We start from the raw sequence: 23,463 nt of genomic DNA on the forward strand, positions 1-23,463 counted from the left end.
TTTGATTTTGATGAGATAATTTTATATACCTTTTAAATATAAAAAAAAAGAAGATGTGGTGTGCTTTCAAATGAGACAACTCACCACAAGAGACAAAAATGATACAGAAATTAACAACTATAGGTCACCGTACGGCCTTCAACAATGAGCAAAGCCCATACCACCGCATAATCAGCTATAAAAAGCCCCCGAAATGAGAAATTAACGGCCTTATTTATGTACAAAAAATTAACATAAACCAAATATGTTACACATAAACAAACGACTATCACTGAATTACAGGCTTCTGACTTAGAACAGGCACCTACTAACATAATGTGGCGGGGTTAAACATGTTAGCGGGATCCCAACCCTCCCCTAACCTGTGACAGTTGTATAACAGTACAACAAACCTTTTGTAATATTATCATATTATTATTATTCTTTCTGTTTGACCGCTTTTCAGTCATTTAGATATTTTAAATTAATATGTTGTTACAAGTATTAATATCTGGAAAAAGTTGTATGAATTCGACCCGTAAATCAATATATATGTTGACGTAATAATTCGTCATTTGATAAGGGAATTTTCGTTTTGAATTTTCATCAGAGTTCAGCATTTTTCAGATTTTACTTTTTGCATTCCCAAGCGTACAATTTTAAATATCTCATATTTATGGGAAAATGGATTGTTAAACCTTTTAATGATTTTATGATTTTCTTTCTGTTGCATCCTATTTTTGATATAGTTGACATTACAGATTAATATTAATACTTGTTTTGTGACGTTTTGATTCAGTACATGTACACATAATTACGATGTTGGGTGACGTTTTGATTCAGTACGTGTACACATAATTACGAATTAGTTTGTGTTAAGAATTGACTTTGAGGAATACAAGCCTCAGTTGAAACCAAACATTTTGTTAACATTATTATCAAAATTATATAGTGAGAAAATAATTGTTTTGATCTCAATTCAAAAAGTCAGAATCTAGATAATGTATTGACTTGATAACCATGAAATCCAGTATCGTAATAGACTCGATTTATGTTTATATTATTTCGATTATCAGTAATTCTTTAATTGTTTTCAATATTTCTAGATAAACGGGTATATTTATGGAAATTTGCCTGACTTCCCTGTATATGAAGGAGAACGGGTAGCATTTTATGCCATGGGATTGAACTTAGGACTGCATGTCTTTGGTGTTCAAGGACAGTCATTGATATTTAAGGGTAAAAGGTCTGTTACTTTAATATATAGTGTTTTATATAATGATAGGTCAGGCCAGCAAACATCGCTACAAATAGAGAAAGATGTTTCTTTCTTATTATGTTGATTTGATCAGAAGTTTTATCAGAACGTGTTTATTATCAATAACAAATACTGTTCAGCAACTGGACGTTTCCGTGGGTATCATTTTGCTATTATAGGCTTTATTCATATTTATTTATTTGGTTTCAGGTTCTTACCATGATTAATAAAATTGTGGATATTTTGAGATTAATGTGAATACTTGTTTGGTGCAGTTGTGAGTCAGTACATGTTCATATAAAGAAAAATATTTTGAGTTAAGTGAAGGCAACACTAATTTTATAATTCTATAATAGTATAATTTATTGCCCGTCAAACGTCATAATTTGATCAAGAACAAAACTAAATCTTAGTAACATTAGTAACAAACTAAAACAGATGGAAGCACACCAACTACATGTATATGTACATGTGCGTATTGTTATGTGTTTACTTTTCTACATTGGCTAGAGGTATAGGGGGAGGGTTGAGATCTCACAAACATGTTTAACCCCGCCGCATTTTTGCGCCTGTCCCAAGTCAGGAGCCTCTGACCTTTGTTAGTTTTGTATTATTTTAATTTTAGTTTCTTGTGTACAATTTGGAAATTAGTATGGCGTTCATTATCACTGAACTAGTATATATTTATTTAGGGCCAGTTGAAGGACGCCTCCAGGAATTTCTCGCTACATTGAAGACCTGTTGGTGACCTTCTGCTGTTGTTTTTTTCTATGGTCGGGTTGTTGTCTCTTTTGCACATTCCCCATTTCCATTCTCAATTTAATAGGCGGAAAAACAGAACAACTGAACCACTTAACTACACCAAAAGCAAACACCGACATACAATAAATCAGGCTGCAAAGAGCAACTGTCATATTATGTATAACTGTATTAAGACGTTCCAAAGGAAATCAATTGTTTTTTTTTTGTTTTTTTTTCTATAATTGTATTACCTTCCACTGTGTAAGGACTGTTACTAGATGTTTTCTTTGGGTATACACTTTCTGTTACAAGACGTTCTGTAACGGTAAAGTTTGACTTTATGTGGACCATAATTTACTTCTTATATATTGGAATCTCCAATGGACGTTCCCTTAGGTATCATTTTTTGTGTTTGTGATACTATATAAAATTATCATCCGTTGTAATAGCGCTATTGGATGTTTTTTTTAAAGATCATTTGACTTTATGTGGTACATTATTTGATTTCAATGTGTTGGCATCGCGCAAACGTTCCCTTGTGGTACTATACGTTAATGACTTATGTATGTCTCTGAACTGTTTTAACTTCATTTCTTTTGTTCTTTTTCTCATATTCATTATGTCCATCAGACCTAATGCTTGCTTTATTGTCTTCTTACTTTTTCAGAATGCATGCTGTTGTTTTTGGTATAGCATGGTTTGAAGGGTTTTACATGACAGCCAGAAACCCTGGTAGATGGATGATATTTTGTAAAGTCAACTACCATTTTAATCGTGAGTCATACTTAAGTTTTGTGGAATGTTCATAGAATGCAACTGTTACAGTAATAAAATACCAAATCTAATATATTAAAAAGTTAATAAATAAAAAATTAAATTATGAATACAAACAGTTTACAACCATATCTTCAAAATGTTCTTGTATAGCAAAATCTGAACCTGAATTCGTAAGGATTCATATGGGGTTTACAAATCCGAAATAGAAACGAATGTTATTGATAAAATACTATTTTAGTATCACGATACTTAATAATATGATTAATGAAGTAATAATACTTTATTTGATATTATAGATGGAATGGCAGCTTTTGTAAATGTGGTGTCAAGACCAGGAATACTACCACCAACTATAATAAGAAGAACACGTCGTTATTTCATTGCTGTAGAGGAAGTTGTGTGGGACTACCGACCGTCTGGTAGAGTGTTGGCACGAGTTGGTAAAGGTTCAACTGAAAGATCTACGTAAGCTTACCTAGTGAAGGGTGATATATATTAGTGTTTAATGGTAAACATTTCAACTGTTTTATATAGAGAACACCTATTTATCAAATATAGTCAAAAATTGAATAGGATACAAGTTTTTGGGATAATCATATTTTAACCGCTATTAAGAACATACCAAACAATCTACCATTTACACAAATAAATCTCGAGACTGTGAGCACGTAATCATTTGTAACGGCTGAAATTTCACCTCCAGAATGTGGGGGTAGAATCACTGATAAAAAGTGGTAGGTCACCTCGAGAATGCGAGTGTCGAATCATTGGTAACGGTTGGGAGTTAACTTCTGGTATGTGAGTATCGGATCCCTGCAGGTAGTGGTTGGAAGTTGACCTCAGGTATTTGAGTATTGAATTACTGGTAACGGTTGGAAGTTTACCTCAGGTATGTGAGTATCGGATCACTGGAAGTGGTTTGAAGTTGACTTCGAGTAAGTGAGTATCAAATTACTGGTAACGGTTGGCAGTTGACCTCAAGTATGTGAGTATCGAATCACTGGTAGCGGTTGGAAGTTGACCATTGGTATGTGAGTTTCGGATCACTGGTAGTTGTTGAAAGTTGACCTCAAGTATGTGAGTATTAAATTACTGGTAAAAGTTGTGAGTTAACATCTGGGATGTGAGTATCGGATCATTGGCAGCAGATGGAAATTAACTTCTGGTATGTGCGTATCGGATCATTTGTAGCGGTTGGAAGTTGACTTCAAGTATGTGTGTATCGAATTACTGGTAACGGTTGGAAGTTGACCTCAAATGTGTGAGTTTAAAATCACTGATAACGGTTGAAAGTTAACCTCTACGTGATTATCGGATCATTGGTGGCGGTTGGAAGTTAACTTCAAATTTGTGAGTATCGGATCATTGGTAACGGTTGGATGTTAATATCTGATATGTGAGTATCGATCAATGGTTGCATTTGGATATACATTATGACCGTCGTTATGAAATCATGTTTCGTAATGTTTATCATGAATTCGAATTTCAACATTGCCATATGTTTGTTGTATAATGAGTTAATCTTCGATTGGATAAACAGTAAAACCTAATAAAAATGATATACGTTTTATCAGAATCCAAAATTATACACTACACATATGTAATTATAAGAAGACGTTGTATGAGTGCCAATGAGACAACTCTCCATCCAAGTCAAAATTTGTACAAAAGAAACCATTGTAGGTCAAAGTACTGTCTTCAACACGGAGCCTTGCCATCTATTATATCTAATATATGTATATATATATTTCAAAAGAATACGTATAACGTACTTAAAGTTTGGAAAACAACACATTAGGCGTAAAGGTGTTGGGCAAATGGGTGTCTTACATTTTGGGTGACGGACTAACGAGGTTAAACCTAATGTCTCGTGGGGCTTCTTATATTAAGGAAATGCTTGTATCAAGTCAGAAAGATGACAATTGATTTCCAATTGTTTGTTATCGGCCACGGCTGTTTATTGGGACTGTTTTTCCTCACAGTTGTTTGTTATCGGCCACGGCTGTTTATTCGGACTGTTTTTCCTCACAGTTGTTTTAACATCTTAACTGTTGTCACCTTTAGAATAATTTTTTTAGAACGTTGTGCCAGTTCATATCGAAAATTACTATTTTTATTCGTCATACATTTGCAGTCTTTGTGTCGTGTTTGGAACATTGTACCAGAGTCTCTGATGTTCTCTTAAACTGTTTTTTTTTTGTATATATATTCAAGATTGTGATAGTTTTATAAATAGAATAGATTGACATAATTCATACTGATGAAGGATATCTGTTATCCGAAATATCTAGCATTTGTTCATTCTAATGATATTTTTGGTGATGGTGTACCCTTTTAGACTGGTTATATATTATACTGTGTAGTGTACTGTGTCATAATTATATGATCCATCGACCCGTTATATAACCAGCTTGAAATTGAAAACAATATATATATTAGCTTTTGATTTCGCAATTTGATAAGAGATTTTTTAAGTTGGAATTTTCCTTGGAGTTCGGTATTTTTGTTATTTCTCTTTTTGTTTGAATCTTCATCAATGAATATTTGTTATATTTTGGTTCAGCGTTGTGCAAGAGTAAAATGAACAATAACAAACATCATGTTGTAAACAAATCAGCCTATAATTATGGTAGTTAATGATCACATTTATGACCATTAATGCACAAATACTGTGTGTACGATAAAAGTCCCTTTTCCATGATTTACAACCTTGACGAGAAAATATATAATTATTTGCCATAACATCTGAAAGAATTGTTAATTGAATATGATATCGATTCACTCATTGTACTTGTTTTATAGTTATCTATATTGAGACGACGTTTTGACAGTAACAGTTTATTACATATCAAAACTATAACATATTTTTAGGATAGAGGAACGATTCTTCATAAGCGATGGAGCTGTTGGGGGCCGTTTTGTTAAGGCAGTTTTTATTGAGTATACAGACGGAACATTTCAAAGACGAAAACTGCGCAATAAAGACGAGAAGCATTTGGGGATACTTGGACCTCCAGTTCGAGTTGAAGTAGGAGAAATGCTAGAAATTATACTTTTAAATAAAGCAAGCCGGCCTTATTCCTTTAATCCATTTGGTCTTTCATTCACTAAAGATAACGAAGGAGCATTTTATAAAAACGATAGACACAGTAAGTTTCATTACAATAAACGATGATAATTATAGCTCATCATAACGACAAGTATCTATTAAACACATTTTTCTTCTGTTATATAAGTATGTGAGAACGTAAAAGGTAATTCATAAGACACGAAGTTATGACAATGTTTCCATGTTTCCATGTCCAGTTTACCTGTTGACACTAATTTATTATAATTGATTGTCGGTTTGACCTTAGTGTTGATATGGACAATAACAAATAAATTAAATGATTTTTATGCCCCACCTACGATAGTAGAGGGGCATTATGTTTTCTGTCTGTGCCTCCGTTTGTTCGTCCGTTCGTTCGTTCGTTCGTCCGTTCGTACGTTCGTCCCACTTCAGGTTAAAGTTTTTGGTCAAGGTAGTTTTTGATGAAGTTGAAGTCCAATCCACTTGAAACTTAGTACACATGTTCCCCATGATAAGATCTTTCTAATTTGAATGCCAAATTATAGTTTTGACCCCAATTTCATGGTCAACTGAACATAGGAAATGAAAGTGCGAAGTTCAGGTTAAAGTTTTTGGTCAAGGTAGTTTTGATGAAATTAAAGTCACATCTACTTGAAACTTACTACACATGTTCCCTATGATATGATCTTTTTTATTTTAATTCCAAACTAAAGTTTTGACCCCTATTTCACGGTCCACTGAACATGGAAAATTATAGTACGAGTGGGGCATCCGTGTACTATGGACACATTCTTGTTTTTAAATGAAATACAAAAAAAAACGTATGATACACGACTTTGGAATAACCTCTTCTTCAGATATGAATGTTCACATTACATGTTTTTTGTTGTTTTTGTTTTTGGTCGATTATTCGGAATATTCTGGGTTTTTTTTTGCATTTGATGCCATTTAAAAACTATTCGCTAACCCCAAGATTTCTTTTTCAATTTTATTGGATACATTTTTATAAGCTATTTGTTTCAAATCTATACAAAAACTTGTTTGGTTTTCATAGTTTTTAAAAGAAATAAAATCTAGTGTATGCAAAATCTAGATAACCATTTCGCCCTGTTTATTATCATATAATAATTAATAAGGAACTGGTTGTCAAACTGGGTATAAAATTGAGACGGGGTTAAACACGTTTTTAGATCCCAACCCTCCCCTATACCTCTAGCCAATGTAGAACAAACAATCACACAACAATACACACAGTAAAACTCAGTTCAAAAGAAGTCCGAGTACGATGTCCGAATGGGTAACAATAGGTACTAAACAAATTGACAATGATACACAAATTAACAAAGGACTACTAGCATGTCAGCTGCAAACCTAATTAAACTGATTGAAAAATTACGTCTTCAACATATAAATATCAAGTGCAATCGCTCCCGTTAGGGGTTAAGTATTATACTATCATAAAATATATGAGAAGAACACAACCTGTATCATGCCAAAAAACTGGTTTTTAGAATAAATGCATTTATTTCCGATGTAGAGACCTTATAAGTGAAACAATATTAAAGCCAACATATGCAATCTTTAATGACCTGACAACAGTACCGTAACTATATTCTTTCTTAATTAGTCTGTTTAAAGGTTTTTTTAGCTTTTGAGGTGCATGCCGATATTTCTGTGCTTTGTAATGAATGTAACCAAACAAAATTGGATGTGAAATACCTGAACGTATAAGTTCTTTGCATGTTGAATTATATGTATGAATGATGTCCCAGTCTCGATTATAACGTTTATTAAATGGTTTGACTAGTTTGTGATATAGAAAACCCTGGTGTAATAATTTTCAGAAATACAAGACTAGAATACAGTCTGATGAATCCTTAAGAAATAAGAGTATTTTAAATATGCACACTAGACTAACTGCATTGCGAAAAAGATCTTTATGAATTAGGAGTCTGTTGAATATATATGAAAGACTAACTGTTCAACAAACTATACCATTAGGAATTAATAGTCGTCTTATTATCATTGATAGACTAACTGTTTGGCGAATTTAAACTGTAGAAATTGGGGGCCTTTTGAATATTTATGATTGATTAGCTACTGCACGAATTATGTGCTTAGATATCCATTCTAGACAAGCTACCTGATGAATTATACCCTTACAAATTGAGAATCTTCTACATAAACATGTAAGACTAACTGCCTCACGAAATAAATCATTTGAGATGTGCAGTCCTCTGAATAAACATGATAGACTTACTGCCTGACAAATGATACTCATATGATTTCTCTTTATTGGTAGGATGCATTATGACAGACTAACCACTTGTCAAATTAGACCCATAAGAATTGAGAGTATTTTACTGTCCGTTGTACACTGACTGCGTAATGAATTATACCCTTACGAGTACAGAATCGTCTGAATAACCGCCTGACAAAATATACCTGTAGTAATTTGGAGTGAATTTAATATGTATTCTTGACTACCTGCCCATAAATGATAAATAACTTCCCTTGATAACCGAGAGTACTCTTAATTGCTATGCTAGACGTAATGCCTGACAAAAAACAAGCTTAGGAATTGGCAGTCTACTCAATATTTACACTATACTAATAACTGGCTGACAACTTACTGGTTTACACATACAAAAATATATTTGTATCCGATACTCGTGAAAATTAATCTTTATGTATGTTAAATTATAATCTGATATTTTAGAACAAGGACCGTTTTTGGTCTGTAGTTGGTATTTCTATAATGTTACGCAATAACACTTTAGTAACGTCTCGAATAAATCCTTTCGAGCTTATTTTATTTTCTTTTTTTTTGTTAAACAATAGAAGCATACCAATCCACGGACATTTGATTACATGCACCGAAAAATTTATTATCAACAAAACAAACCTGACCAATAATCATTTGATAACTTTTAAAATATAGCGAGATATCTTGTTAATCTTTAAACTATCATCTGATATATGTTAAATGTTGAATGACCTTAATCATCAACACTTTTAGATTAGTTGTAAGTATGAGTAAGCCAATGTTAGTAGGTTCTGCAGTATCAGCATTGTTACTTTCTGGATTTACTAGTCATCATGATTTTTCTTTAATTTGCAAATTTAAAATATATTGGTATGATTAGATTATTTTAATCAGAACAACAAATGGTAATTCAATAATATCTTTTATGCCCTTTTTGAAACATACTCGCACCTCATTCCCATTAAATTATTATGTTGAGTTTTGGCCATTTCAATTGCAGTATTTGCTTTGTTTCATAAAATGGCATACATCTACAGGTAACTCTTTACTTACTTTACATACATACGACAGATATCTCTAAATTAAACGTTTAGCAAAATAGCATTCTAATAACACGTACCTATGAAGTTTAAAATAAAATGAAATATAGCGGACATGTATATCTTTATTGACCGTATTAAAATACATTCGACACGTATTGATCATTAATCTTTCAGGCAGTGAAGTCACGGGTGTTGCTGCAATGCCTGGACAACACCGTCGATATATCTTCACTGTACCATGGGATTATGGACCAACAAAAGAAGATCCACAATGTGTAACAGAAACCTACCAATCATTTGTTGATTATTCTAGGGATCAGTACTCCGGTTTGATTGGTCCACTACTTATATGTAAACCAGGCTCTTTAAACGCTAACGGAAGGCAGGTAAGAAGCTTAGTAAAGTCTATTGTCATATCATATAACTTATAACATACTCGGTTTATCTCCTGGTTCACCCACGGGTATGTGAATACAGCTGTAGTTATGATGTAGCGTTTTACTTATTGCTCCATGGTTGATGTCAGTGTAGGAAATATACTTTGCATTCAGAATATACATGAAGTAAACATTAAACAGTATGGCTGTGTTTCGGCTTTTTGAATTACGATAGTTGATTTATAATAAAACACTAACTGACTAACTATTTTAACCCATACCATGTCAGTGAGTATAACATATTTTCTCTTGGTGCTTGAAATCTTATGCACTACTCTGGATATGTAATATGGGCCTATATTTCCTGTCCGTGTAATATATCTACCGAGTCACCTTTTACAGGGGATTATGGCTCATTTTCTGGGTCAGTGTCATATATCTAATGTAACATATTAGACATTGAATGAGGGTCATATTTCTTGCTCGTGTTTTATATCTTATGATCCGCCGAGATAAATAACTTATCAATAACTCTGAAATAACGTGCAATAAGAAGACAGTAGATACTAAAGTCTTATAGCAGCTAGGCAATAACCAAACAACATGTACACTCATCTGTAAACGTCTTCAATATAATTGACAATAGCAAGACAGTATACGTTTCTACCAATGCCTCAACATAATGAATAATAATACAATAGCATCTACCAACGTTTTATACATAATGCAGCAATAACAAGACACCATCTACCAATGTCTTAATATAATCCAGTAATAACAAGACACCATCTACCAATATTTTAACATAATGCAGCAATAACAAGACACCATCTACCAATGTCTTAATATAATCCAGTAGTAACAAGACAGCATCTACCAATGTCTTAATATAATCCAGTAATAACAAGACACCATCTACGAATGTCTAATCATAACGCAGAAATAACAAGACACCATCTGCCAATGTCTTAAGATAACGCAGCAATAACAAGACACAATCTACCAATGTCTTGAAATAATACAACATTTACAAGACATCATCTATCAATGTCTAAACATAGCGCAGCAATAATAAGACACCATCTACCAATGTCTTAAGATAATGCAGCAATAACAAGACACCATCTACCAATGTCTTAATATAATCCAGTAATAACAAGACACCATCTACCAATGTCTTAAGATAATGCAGCAATAACAAGACATTATCTACCAATGTCTTAATATAATCCAGTAATAACAAGACACCCTCTACCAATGTCTTAACATATTGAGCAATAATACGACGGCATCAAACAACGTCTCATACATAATGAGCAATAGCAAGACAAAATCTACCAACGTACCATAATTTATATATAACAATTAGACATCATATGGAAGCATCTTGTATAAAACTGGTAATATAAACAAGACAACATATAGAAGCGTCTAAAGCATAATGCAGTTATAACAATACAAAATCAACCAACGTACTATATTTAACCTGTAATAATAAGACATCATATAGAAGCATCTTGTACATAAAGTGGCACTTAAACAGACAACATATATAGAAGCGTCTAATGCATTATGCAGTGATAACAACACAAATTATACAAACGCCTTTAACATAATGAGCATTAACATTACAGCATCTATCATCACCTTATACATAATACATCTATGTTTATACATTGATAAAGATATTGTTTTATAGCAGTTAAATCCGACATCCTGCCAATATTTATAGTTCAGTATTGTTTATTAAGGTTATGTGTTTGTCAGACTATTAGCAACATATTTTCACTGAACGTTTCATCAGATGTATACTGATTCTTTTGAGTCTCGGAAACATGGGTTAGGGTTAGGTTTTTTTTGTTAGTTCATTATATGTCAATCTGATTAGTCAGGCCATTTGTAACTGATTTGTACAGTTCACACAGGCTGTGTTGTTTAACCATTTTACCCTGGTTAAGTAAGGGCTGGGCACTCATCTATATGTTGACCATCTCGACATTTTGAATGTGTCTTTTGATAGTCAGGGACCATTCAGTGGGCGTCCTTGGAAACTAAGTTGATAATTGTTGTGTGTTTGGTTGTTAACTGTTACAAAAATAAATGCCCATGTCTAATGACAAAAAAATGTTTATGTACTACAACAAGAAAGAAAAAGGCAAATGTCTAATGACAAAAAAGTGTTTTAAAATAGTGTCTATATAATTCCTCAACAATAAGAAAGAAGGGGATCTAGAGGTATTGATCTATGACAATATTGTCTTTATAATATAAATAGCAAGCCTCACCTCTAGTGGTATTGTTGTATCATTGTAGTGTCTGTATAATTCATCAACACATATAAAGCACCTCCTCTAGTGTTTCTGTTGTATCGTTGTAATGTCTATAAAATTTATCAACACATATAAAGCCCCACCTCTAGTGGTACTGTTGTATCGTTGTAATGTCTATAAAATTCATCAACACATATAAAGCCCCACCTCTAGTGGTACTGTTGTATTGTTATAGTGTCTATATAATTCATCAACACATACAAAGCCCCACCTCTAATAGTACTGTTGTATCATTGTAGTGTCTGTATAATTCATTAACACATATAAAGCCCCACCTTTAGTGGTACTATTGTATCATTGTAGTGTCTGTATAATTCATCAACACATATAAACCCCACCTCTACATGCTCTAGTGGTACTGTTGTATCGGTGTAGTGTCTATAAAATTCATCAACACATATAAAGCCCCACCTCTAGTGGTTCTGTTATATCGTTGTAGAGTCTATATAATTCATCAACACATATAAAGCCCCACCTCTAGTGGTACTGTTGTATCGTTGTTGTGTCTATAAAATTCATCAACAAATATAAAGCCCCACCTCTAGTGGTACTGTTGTATCGTTGTAGTGTCTATATAATTCATCAACAAATATAAAGCCCCACCTCTAGTGTTTCTGTTGTATCGTTGTAATGTCTATATAATTCATCAACAAATATAAAGCCCCACCTCTAGTGGTTCTGTTGTATCGTTGTAGTGTCTATATAATTCATCAACAAATATAAAGCCCCACCTCTAGTGGTTCATTGTATCGTTGTAGTGTCTATATAATTCATCAACAAATATAAAGCCCCACTTCTAGTGTTTCTGTTGTATCGTTGTAGTGTCTATATAATTCATCCACAAATATAAAGCCCCACCTCAAGTGGTTCTGTTGTATCGTTGTAGAGTCTATATAATTCATCAACAAATATAAAGCCCCACCTCTATTGGTACTGTTGTATTTTTGTAGTGTCTGTATAATTCATCAACACATATAAAGCCCCACCTCTAGTGGTACTGTTGTATATATCGTTGTAGTGTCTGTATAAATTATCAACACATATAAAGCCCCACCTTTAGTGGTACTGTTGTATCGTTGTAATGTCTATATAATTCATCAACAAATATAAAGCTCCGCCTCAAGTGTTTCTTTTGTATCGTTGTAGTGTCTATGTAATTCATCAACAAATATAAAGCCCCACCTCTAGTGGTACTGTTGTATCGTTTATGTATCTATATAATTCATCAACAAATATAAAGCCCCACCTCAAGTGTTTCTTTTGTATCGTTGTAATGTCTATAAAATTCATCAACAAATATAAAGCCCCACCTCTAGTAGTACTGTTGTATCGTTGTAATGTCTATAAAATTCATCAACACATATAAAGCCCCACCTCTAGTGGTTCTGTTGTATCGTTGTAGTGTCTATGTAATTCATCAACAAATATAAAGCCCCATCTCTAGTGGTTCTGTTGTATCGTTGTAATGTCTATAAAATTCATCAACACATATAAAGCCCCACCTCTAGTGGTTCTGTTGTATCGTTGTAATGTCTATCAAATTCATCAACACATATAGTGGTTCTGTTGTATCGTTGTAGTGTCTATGTAATTCATCAACAAATATAAAGCCCCACCTCTAGTGGTACTGTTGTATCGATGTAATGTCTATAAAATTCATCAACAAATTTAAAGCCCAACCTCTAGTGTTTCTTTTGTATCGTTATTGTGTCTATATAATTCATCAACACATATAAAGCCCCACCTCAAGTGTTTCTATTGTATCGTTATAGTGTCTATATAAATCATCAACACATATAAAGCCCCACCTCTAGTGGTTCTGTTGTATCGTTGTAGTGTCTATGTAATTCATCAACAAATATAAAGCCCCACCTCTAATGGTACTGTTGTATCGTTGTAATGTCTATATAATTCATCAACAAATATAAAGCTCCGGCTCAACTGTTTCTGTTGTATCGTTGTAGTGTCTATGTAATTCATCAACAAATATAAAGCCCCACCTCAAGTGTTTCTGTTGTATCGTTATTGTGTCTATATAAATCATCAACACATATAAAGCCCCACCTCTAGTGGTTCTGTTGTATCGTTGTAATGTCTATGTAATTCATTAAAAAATATAAAGCCCCACCTCTAGTGTTTCTGTTGTATCGATGTAATGTCTATAAAATTCATCAACACATATAAAGCCCCACCTCTAGCGGTACTGTTGTATCGTTGTAGTGTCTATATCATTGATTTAGTCCTGGTATCTATGATGGGTTTATTTATCATCAACAAATATAAAGCTCCACCTCTAGTGTTAATGTTGTATCGTTGTAGAGTCTATATAATTCATCAACAAATATAAAGCCCCACCTCTAGTGTTAATGTTGTATCGTTGTAGAGTCTATATAATTTATCAACAAATATAAAGGCCCACCTCAAGTGGATCTGTTGTATCGTTGTAGAGTCTATATAATTCATCAACAAATATAAAGCCCCACCTCTAGTGTTAATGTTGTATCGTTGTAGAGTCTATATAATTTTCAACAAATATAAAGCCCCACCCCTAGTGGTACTGTTGTATCGTTATAATGTCTAGTTAATTCATCAACAAATATAAAGCCCCACATCTAGTGGTACTGTTTTATCGTTATAGTGTCAAGTTAATTCATCAACAAATATAAAGCCCCACATCTAGTGTTAATGTTGTATCGTTGTAGAGTCTATATAATTCATCAACAAATACAAAGCCCCACCTCTAGTGTTACTATAGTATCGTTATAGTGTCTAATTAATTCATCAACAAATATAAAGCCCCACCTCTAGTGGTACTGTTGTATCGTTAAAGTGTCTAGTTAAGTCATCAACAAATATAAAGCCCCACCTCTAGTGTTTCTGTTGTATCGTTATAGTGTCTAGTTAAATCATCAACAAGTAGAAAATATAATTAGAAAATTTAATTTTCATATTTAATTTAAAGCGTGGTATAAACAAAGAATTTTTCCTAACTATGATGAATTGGTTTGAACAAGATAGCTGGTACTTCAATCAAAGTATATCTTTGGCCATGATGAATGGTAAAATGGTCGACCAAGAAAATGCAATGTTTAGAGATGTGAACACTTTAAGAGGTATGTATCCTGTTTATAAATATGTTGAGAGATAATAACACTTTAACAGGTATGTATCTTGTTTATAAATATATTTAGAGCTATGAACCCTTTAAGAGGTATGTATCCTGTTTATAAATATGTTTAGAGATGTTAACACTTTAAAAGTTATGTATCCTGTTTATAAACATACCTATGGTGCGTTGTACCGTTTTGATTCAAAATATTCTATAGCCTGGAAAATGAATAAAATACAACAGGACAAAACAAAAAGATTATTATTTCATTGTTTATTTATCTTTCGTTTGTGATGACCCAATGACGGTATACCCTTTCACCAAGCATCTGTGAAAGTAATTCTAAGACCTGAACAACATTATGGGATAACGGTAATGAGCCAGCGTCCATCAGAGCGTCACATTTAAAACATTTTCTGTAATGAGGATTATTTTTGTTACTGTATACTTATTTGATTACATGTAACTGTCTTAACTTTATCTGACCCAACATTCTAAATGTCGTGTCTGGTCGCTATCCATCTATTGTTATCTACAAATATATTTACTTTTAACACGTTTGTATGTTTCTCTATTAATGCATAGTTTTAACATGCATTATGTTTGTTACAGCAATAAATGGTCGAGTTTTCGGCAATATTGGCGGTTTTGACATGTGTGTTCGAGACCGAGTATCCTGGCATGTTCTTGGTTTTGGTGAAAGGTTTGATTACCAGAATCCAGTGTTTGAAGGAAACAATGTCCAATATGATGGCCGAATGGTTGACCACGTGACTGTATACCCAGGAACTAGTCAGACTGCTTATATGACTCCAGATAATCCAGGTAATATGCTTAATTGATCTTAAATGCAATTACAAACTGTAAGACAAAAGTTTCAAAAGGAAATTTTAAATCATTATTATGAGACAATTAAACAGACCCTTTTTCAAAAGACAAATTACAAACAAAACATATAACAGTCAGCAAACCACTAGAAGATAGAAGATAAAATATAAAGCAGAACAAACCCTGCGACAACCAGGTGCCCCGGAATTATCAGCATGTCCTGTCCATACAGTGACAGCTGTCCTTTTACTCGTTATCTTATTCTACAGCATATGCATTTAGTTTGCCAATTTCAGTTATATTATTGGATACTGTAGTCTTTATATACTCTGCTGTTTATTAAGTTATACTGCACAAGATAAACATTTGTAAAGTCTCATACAAAAAGTTGTTGATTTCTTTCTTTTCGTTCTCTTACTTTAGTTTGCTTTAACCGAATGTCTTAAAATTTATACACAATGTTTACTACCGCAAAACACAGATCAAGTTTGAATTTGGTGTCGTCACCTTTAATCGTTGTCTGGGTCATTTACATATTCCATGTATCTCATATATGTAATCTTAAAAAATATGTAAATGCTATGTGAGATATAATTGACAAATATTACCTACATAGATATATACAGTATATATAGTATACATAGTCCTGATTCCGTGATTAACTTACATTTCACTTTTGGTCCTTTTATGTTTTCTCAACTTTTTTCTTATTTAAGGAATGACTGTAATATTTTTGTCTATGAAGAAATAACATAAAATATTTGGTGCACACTGAATAACGCGCGAACAGTGTGCACCACATTATTGTTGAATAGACAGAACAAATATTACAGTCATTTCTTATAATTCAATTCTAAATTCCATTTTAAACTGTAGAAAACCATAAAAAACGTTGATGACGTCGGTCACATGACTAAATTATGTCTATGGGCTGATAACAAAACAACGTCAGCCAATCAAATGACGCGTTACATCCAAAATTAAATTATTTGTATATAACATGTATTAGGTTGGGATTTTCAAATGTTTTGGCAATGAACAATAATAACGAGACTGTAAAAATGTGCAGTAAATTTGTACTGTAAGAATTTATAATACATGTAACTAAAATATGGATAATTCTGCTGAAAGCCCATTAGCCAATATTTTATTCTAATGCAAGTTTTATTAGGTAACGTATTTACCTCCAGTTTGTAAGTTTTCATTTGTATGACGTCACGAGGGTATCACCAGTCCAGTAGTCAACACTTCGGTGTTGACATGAAAATCAATAATGAGGTCATTTTTATAAATTTTCTGTTTACAAACCTTTGAAGTTTTCGAAAAACTAAGGATTTTCTTATCCCAGGCATAGATTACCTTAGATGTATTTGGCACAACTTTTTGTAATTTTGGATCCTCAATGCTCTTCAACGTTGTACTTGTTTGGCTTTATATATTTTTTGATATGAGCGTCACTGATGAGTCTTATGTAGACGAAACGCGCGTCTGGCGTACTAAATTATAATCCTGGTACCTGATAACTATTTACCCATGACGTCTATGCGCCGAAATCATTTATAAAGTTTCGCGAATTTTTTTTCATTTGTAAAATTTAGACATTTTATCAAGTTTAATCGTATTGTTTGTAATGCATTATAATCAGAACAGTACTGTAGTTGAAGAGTTGCCACCGTGAAATCTTCTATTGACGGTGGCAACTCTTCAACTACAGTACTGTTATTCCTTAAATAATGACCTGAAAATACATATATTGTTTTTAATAAATCTTTCTGTTATATTGGAAATCTTCCTCATGCATATGTCTGATGTCTTTTATTTGTTTGCAGTTTTATTTGTGCATATTTTTTTTTTATCATTTTCTTAATTGTTAAATTTACACAATAATACAAAAAAACAGTAAATATAAACATCAGGAGGATACCAAGTATGCAAGTGTGGACAAAATCTCAAACTCTTCAACAAAGTCTAAGTTAAGATTAGGTTCCGTAGAAATTTAATGTAATGTAATGTTTCTAATACAAACACATATGTTTAGGTTCCCTCATAATGAGACCGTTAGATTTACTTTTTTTAAATATACGTTGAAATGATATTTTCTGAAAATAAATTTTAGTGAACAGTTCATCAATTTCAATTATTCGGTTTTGTATTTTAACCATATAAGTATTACTTCATTCATTAACTTATTCTAAATTAGTTAATTTCGGACATTATGTTGCCCAATCTATCATTTTTTGTCTATTCATTTATTCTCCCCTAGGTAAAATAGTTCTATACAGACTTTAACAACGCAACACACATTTTATGTTTTATCAAATCATTATCAATCTTCTTTATTAACTATTCATCCTTACAATGCTGTTATTCTGATTACAAAAAATCAAAACGTGACTTACCTATGACATTTGGGCATACTGCATTGTTGATGTCGTACGAATTTCGTGACTCTAGAATTAAACGTATGTTATGATTTTTTTTCTTTTCATCGTGAAACATTTTGTTGGATCTCTACAAAAATCTAGATAACATTTTTTACGTTTTGATCTTGCTGAGACAATGCAACAAAAATTTGAATAATTTTGCAGCCATAAGAATGATGCAGGATAGGGATTATGATCTACAACGACCTAAGTCATAAATGTCTACAAAATATTTTGATTAAAACGGCAATGGTAACTGTAAGTCATGCGTACCAACATGATTAGTCTGGCGACATTGCTTTAATAAGTGTTTTAAGGACAAAAGGTAGAATCACAAAAATTACTGAGCTCCGAAGGAACTTCTAAACAAAAAGTCACTAGTCAAACAAATAGAAGATGTGGTGTGAGTGCCAATGAGACAACTCTCCATCCATATAACAATTTAAAAAAAGTAAACCATTATAGGTCAATGTACGGCCTTAAACACAGAGCCTTGGCTCACACCAAACAACAAGCTATAAAGAGCCCAAAATTACTAGTGTAAAACCATTCAAACGGGAAAACATATGGTCTAATCTATATAAAATCAAAAAACATGAAACGAGAAACACGTTTAAATTACATAAACAAACGACAACTACTGTACATCAGATTCCTGACTTAGGACAGATGCTAACATAGAACAACACACATTAAAATATCAATTGGCAGGCTTAACTCAATCACAAAAACTAAATTAATACACTATAAACGAATAAATTCGATTTGCGATATCTGAATGCAATGGAGGGATAACAACTGTCATTTTCTAACTTGGTATAGGCATTTTTGAAAGTAGAAAATGGTGGACTAAATATTGTTTTAAAGCTAGCTAAACCTATCACTTGTACGGCAGTCGCATCAAATTCCATTATATAAGTAAAGATGTGTGATCAAAACAAACAGACCTAATAGGTAAAAATGTCAAAAATAGGGACACGCAGTCAACATTGTGTTAATTAATATAAAAACAAAACAAAATATGTAACAAAGATGCACAAAATTTATATACATGTAGACACAGTACATTCATGAGCAAAAATGAAAGACAAGAATAAAAATCACCATACCACAATAATACAATAACAGGATGATTTTAAGTACAGAGCCATTTCATATGTAGCAAATATTAGAAAATTACAAAAAAATCTTCTCGTTTGTCAAAGATTCGTGTACTACGATGACCGTGTATGTCAAATTCGAGATAAAATATGTGGAAAAATGTCGTGTCTGTTATTTCTTCAATTTCTAGTTCTAAGGGATATATTTTTTTTTTACCAATCTGGACATTTTGAATTAGTAATGGAAAGAACATCATCAAAGAGGATCGTAATATACCAGAGGGCCAGTCAAACTTTTAAAATAAACTGACAATACAATGGCTACAAGGGAATAAGACAAACAAACATATAAAAGTACACAACACAACATGGGAAACTAAAGACTAAGCAACACGAACCCCATCAAAAACTGGGGGTGATCTCAAATACTGCGGAAGGGTAAGCAGATCTTGCTCCACATGTGGCACCGGTCGTGTTGATCATGTTATTACTGGTAAATAATCTTATTCGGTACGTCACGTTCGTGAAAAGGGAAGGGGATTGTACTTACGACCCACACTTTGTAAGGAACATATTCGATATCATCTGTGAAACGGTTATTCCATAACGGACAACGAACTCGTAAAGGCGTCCGTAAAACTTTCGAAAACGTGATTACAACTGTACTACATTTGGAACTCTTTTTTGAATTGCTTCCTTGACCAACACGCCTTTATCAACGAAATCATGAGGGAATACAAGCCCGGGACTATCGTATCAATTGGGAGATATATACTACGTATACAGGCGCAGGTTGAATGTTTGTACATAGACATGAAAGGTTCACAATTAGAAAACTGAAATCATCTTTTTACATAATGTTTTGTTTTCAACCGACCCTCATGTTCAATTTCTAGATGTCAGTCAAGATATGAGGCAGAATAAGCAATATCCGTTGTACCTTTTATCTCTATCTCGATGGGAAAGATCCATTTAATGAGTCAACAATTTATGAATTATTTAGCGAGAGAACATTATCTATATAGCGGAAGTTAAGGGAGGCAACTGTAGTATAACGCTGTTTAATAAAGGCAACAGTAGTATACCGCTGTTCAAAACTCATAAATCTATAGACAAAAAACAAAATTGGGGTAACAAACTAAAACTGAGGGAAACACATTAAATATTAGAGGAGAACAACGACACAACATTCAAATGTATCACACAAAATTGTCAAATCGATTGAGAAAAAACAAATCCGGGTTACAAACTAAAACTGATAGTGCCAACTTCTTATCTTTCTTCCTAAGAAGTTTCTGTATGAAGCCAGCCTCATGAATATAAAGGAACTATTCAGCAAGAAGAGGGGCACACTTGGTTCCTATTGGAATGCCGATAATATGTTGAAAAACACGTTTCATATCTTTTTCTGTTTGAATCGGAGTAATTCATTACAAAGTAGGATTTATCCCTTCCTAAGACAAGATACTTGAAACTACGTTGGCCATTCCTTTTTATGAAAAAAAAACAATACAAACTCTTTCAATTTGTTTTTTATTTTGAAATTGAGAATAGATATGTAAAGGGTAGAAACGTCAAATGATTTAATACTATTACAAGATGAAAGAGTCTTATATTGTATGTACTCTGAAGGATCTTTTTCAGTATTTAAATCTGATTCGCGACACCTCTAAAATAGTCAGTTTCACAACAACTTTGAATATATCTTAATGTGAAATCAAATAATCAGAAATACAATACAATAAAAGAAGAGCTCGACATGAAATGGCGCACAATTTTCCCCATAAAAATAACGACAATTGGTTGACAAATTCAACAAACTTGTTGTCCATAGGAATCTCCAGTATACTGACCACTTGTGCCTCTGTGTAGCATGTAGACTACTTGATTGTTTTAAAAATTTGTATTTATAGGAAATTGGCTTATCCATGCTGGTCAGTTACAATCTCAGACAGACGGTATGGTTACCAGATATAATGTAGACACGTGTAATCGCCCCCTGTTTGTGCCTGTTCCTGTCTTTAAGAAGACTATGATTCGCAGATATTTTATAGCAGCGGTGGATGTTATCTGGGATTATGCACCAAGAAAAATAAATATTGTGACAATGGGGGATCTCAGAGATCCAAACACGTAAGTTAGGTGATATCATCATGTATTGAAATGGACGAATGGATTAAAAAGCTTTCCATTTGCATTAAATTAAAAACTTTATTAATATTTGAAGATATCCAGAAACTATACCTGCTGGGGAAGAATTATTCAGAATGTAAAATGTATAATAATTGATTGGTTTTGGTTACACATATTGATATATTAGATCTTATAAGAAAAACCCAATGTTAATAAGAAAACACAATGACTATGTACCGAGAAACAATCATGCATGGACATAGCAGCGCTTGCATAAAGTTTGGGTTTATTCAGTCACCGAATATTTGTGATCTGTTTTATCATATTTATCAAGTATGACGCCTCCGAGTACGGGTATTTCTCGCTACACTGAAGACCTGTTGGTGACCCTCTGCTGTTGTTTTTTATTTGGTCGGGTTGTTGTCTCTTTGACACATTCCCCATTTCCATTCTCAATTTTATCAATTTTAATTTAACATGACTTTTTTATATTTTAGACCGGGGAATCTTTATGTTCGTAATACTGACATGTTCATTGGCACACAGTATAAAAAGACTGTATATAGGGAATTCTATGATGGAACATTCTCAAGACAGATACAGCGTACAGAAAAAGATAACCATCTTGGAATACTTGGACCATTCATTAAGGCAGCAGTTGGCGATGTCATTGAAATAGTTTTTAAAAATATGGGCTCTTTTGATAATTCAATATACTTGAAGAATCTACCACTTGATAATGAAATGTCTAAAGACTTACGAAATGGTTTAAAACCAGGAGATGTGAAAGTTTACAGCTGGGGAGTTCCAGAACGATCCGGACCTGGTAAAAATGAGCCTAACTGTGTTGGATATTCATATAATTCGCCAGTTTATCCTCACAAGGATATTGCAACCGGTTTGATTGGACCGCTACTTATTTGTAAGAGAGGTGTTTTGGATGTTTATGGCAACAGAATGGATGAAACAAACAGAGAATTTGCGTTAGCGTTTGTGATATTCAATGAAGCTGACAGCCATTACTTTGACGAAAATGTACGAGTACGGGCACCGAACAGAATGAATCGGGATGACCCTATGTTCCAACAATCCAATAATAAGTTTAGTATAAATGGATTTATTTTTTCTAACATACCGAACCTAGAAATGGTAGTAGGAGATACAATTGCATGGTACACGTACTCATTTGGTAATTCCAATGGTGTGCATTCAAATCATTTTCATGGACAAACTTTTATCAAAACATCCTCAGCATCTTTCCGGGATGATGTAATTGGTGTTGCTCCAGGTGCATATGAAACAGTAGAAATGTTTGCAGATAATCCAGGAACGTGGTTTGTTCATTGTCATTTAGGATTACATATGTCAGCTGGTATGATGGACACTTACACGATTTTACCAAGAAATCTTAGAGGCATTTATCGACGTGGTCCTCAAGTTCTACGTAGAGCACGTATAGGTAGAGAATTAAGAAGACGAAACAAGTTTGGACGGAGAGTATATTAATGTTGATCAATAAATGTAATGTGGATGATTGGTTGCACGAAATCTTAGGATGTTATATTGATTATCATTTCGTTCAAGTTTTGTCCCTAATACCTATTTCACAAATGGTGATTTACAACGTGCACATGTGTTTATACACATCCCTGTGTTGACCTCAAGTGAAAAACGCGTCTCGCCGAGCATTCATATTTAATTGTATTATAAAATTTAAAATTTAGTTCTGGAATCTATGATGAGTTTATTGACACCCGTGCGTGTATGCAAACATATATTGAAAGATATATGGTATCATAATTAATGAAACAACTATCTATTTAGCCCGTGACCCTTATTTTATGTGATTCAAAAGATCAACAGACGCCAACAATAATGTAATACAGGTTTTGTTTGATTGGGTATTGTTATAGCATATAGTTGAAATGTGTCTTGCATAATCCGGACGAGAATAAATTAACAATAACTGTTACATAATTTTACAGTGTTGGTAGACGAAAATAAAGTGTGTAGCTTGCGACAGAATGAT

General features: G+C 33.1%; 1 protein-coding gene across 1 annotated transcript in view; it reads left to right on the top strand.

The window, feature by feature from the left end:
* LOC139518708 (ferroxidase HEPHL1-like) overlaps positions 1-22,987 on the top strand; it is a 62,365-nt gene extending 39,378 nt beyond the window's left edge. The window contains exons 5-13 of the mRNA XM_071310179.1: positions 1,086-1,225; positions 2,646-2,752; positions 3,052-3,220; positions 5,627-5,904; positions 9,309-9,520; positions 14,804-14,954; positions 15,563-15,775; positions 21,215-21,434; positions 21,932-22,987. Of these exons, the coding sequence (XP_071166280.1) occupies positions 1,086-1,225; positions 2,646-2,752; positions 3,052-3,220; positions 5,627-5,904; positions 9,309-9,520; positions 14,804-14,954; positions 15,563-15,775; positions 21,215-21,434; positions 21,932-22,940 (2,499 nt within the window). The 3' untranslated portion in view covers positions 22,941-22,987. The remainder of the gene's footprint in view (positions 1-1,085; positions 1,226-2,645; positions 2,753-3,051; positions 3,221-5,626; positions 5,905-9,308; positions 9,521-14,803; positions 14,955-15,562; positions 15,776-21,214; positions 21,435-21,931) is intronic.
* The last annotated feature ends 476 nt before the right edge of the window (positions 22,988-23,463 follow it).

This window comes from Mytilus edulis, chromosome 4, assembly GCF_963676685.1.
Source record: "Mytilus edulis chromosome 4, xbMytEdul2.2, whole genome shotgun sequence".
Lineage (NCBI taxonomy): Eukaryota > Metazoa > Mollusca > Bivalvia > Mytilida > Mytilidae > Mytilus > Mytilus edulis.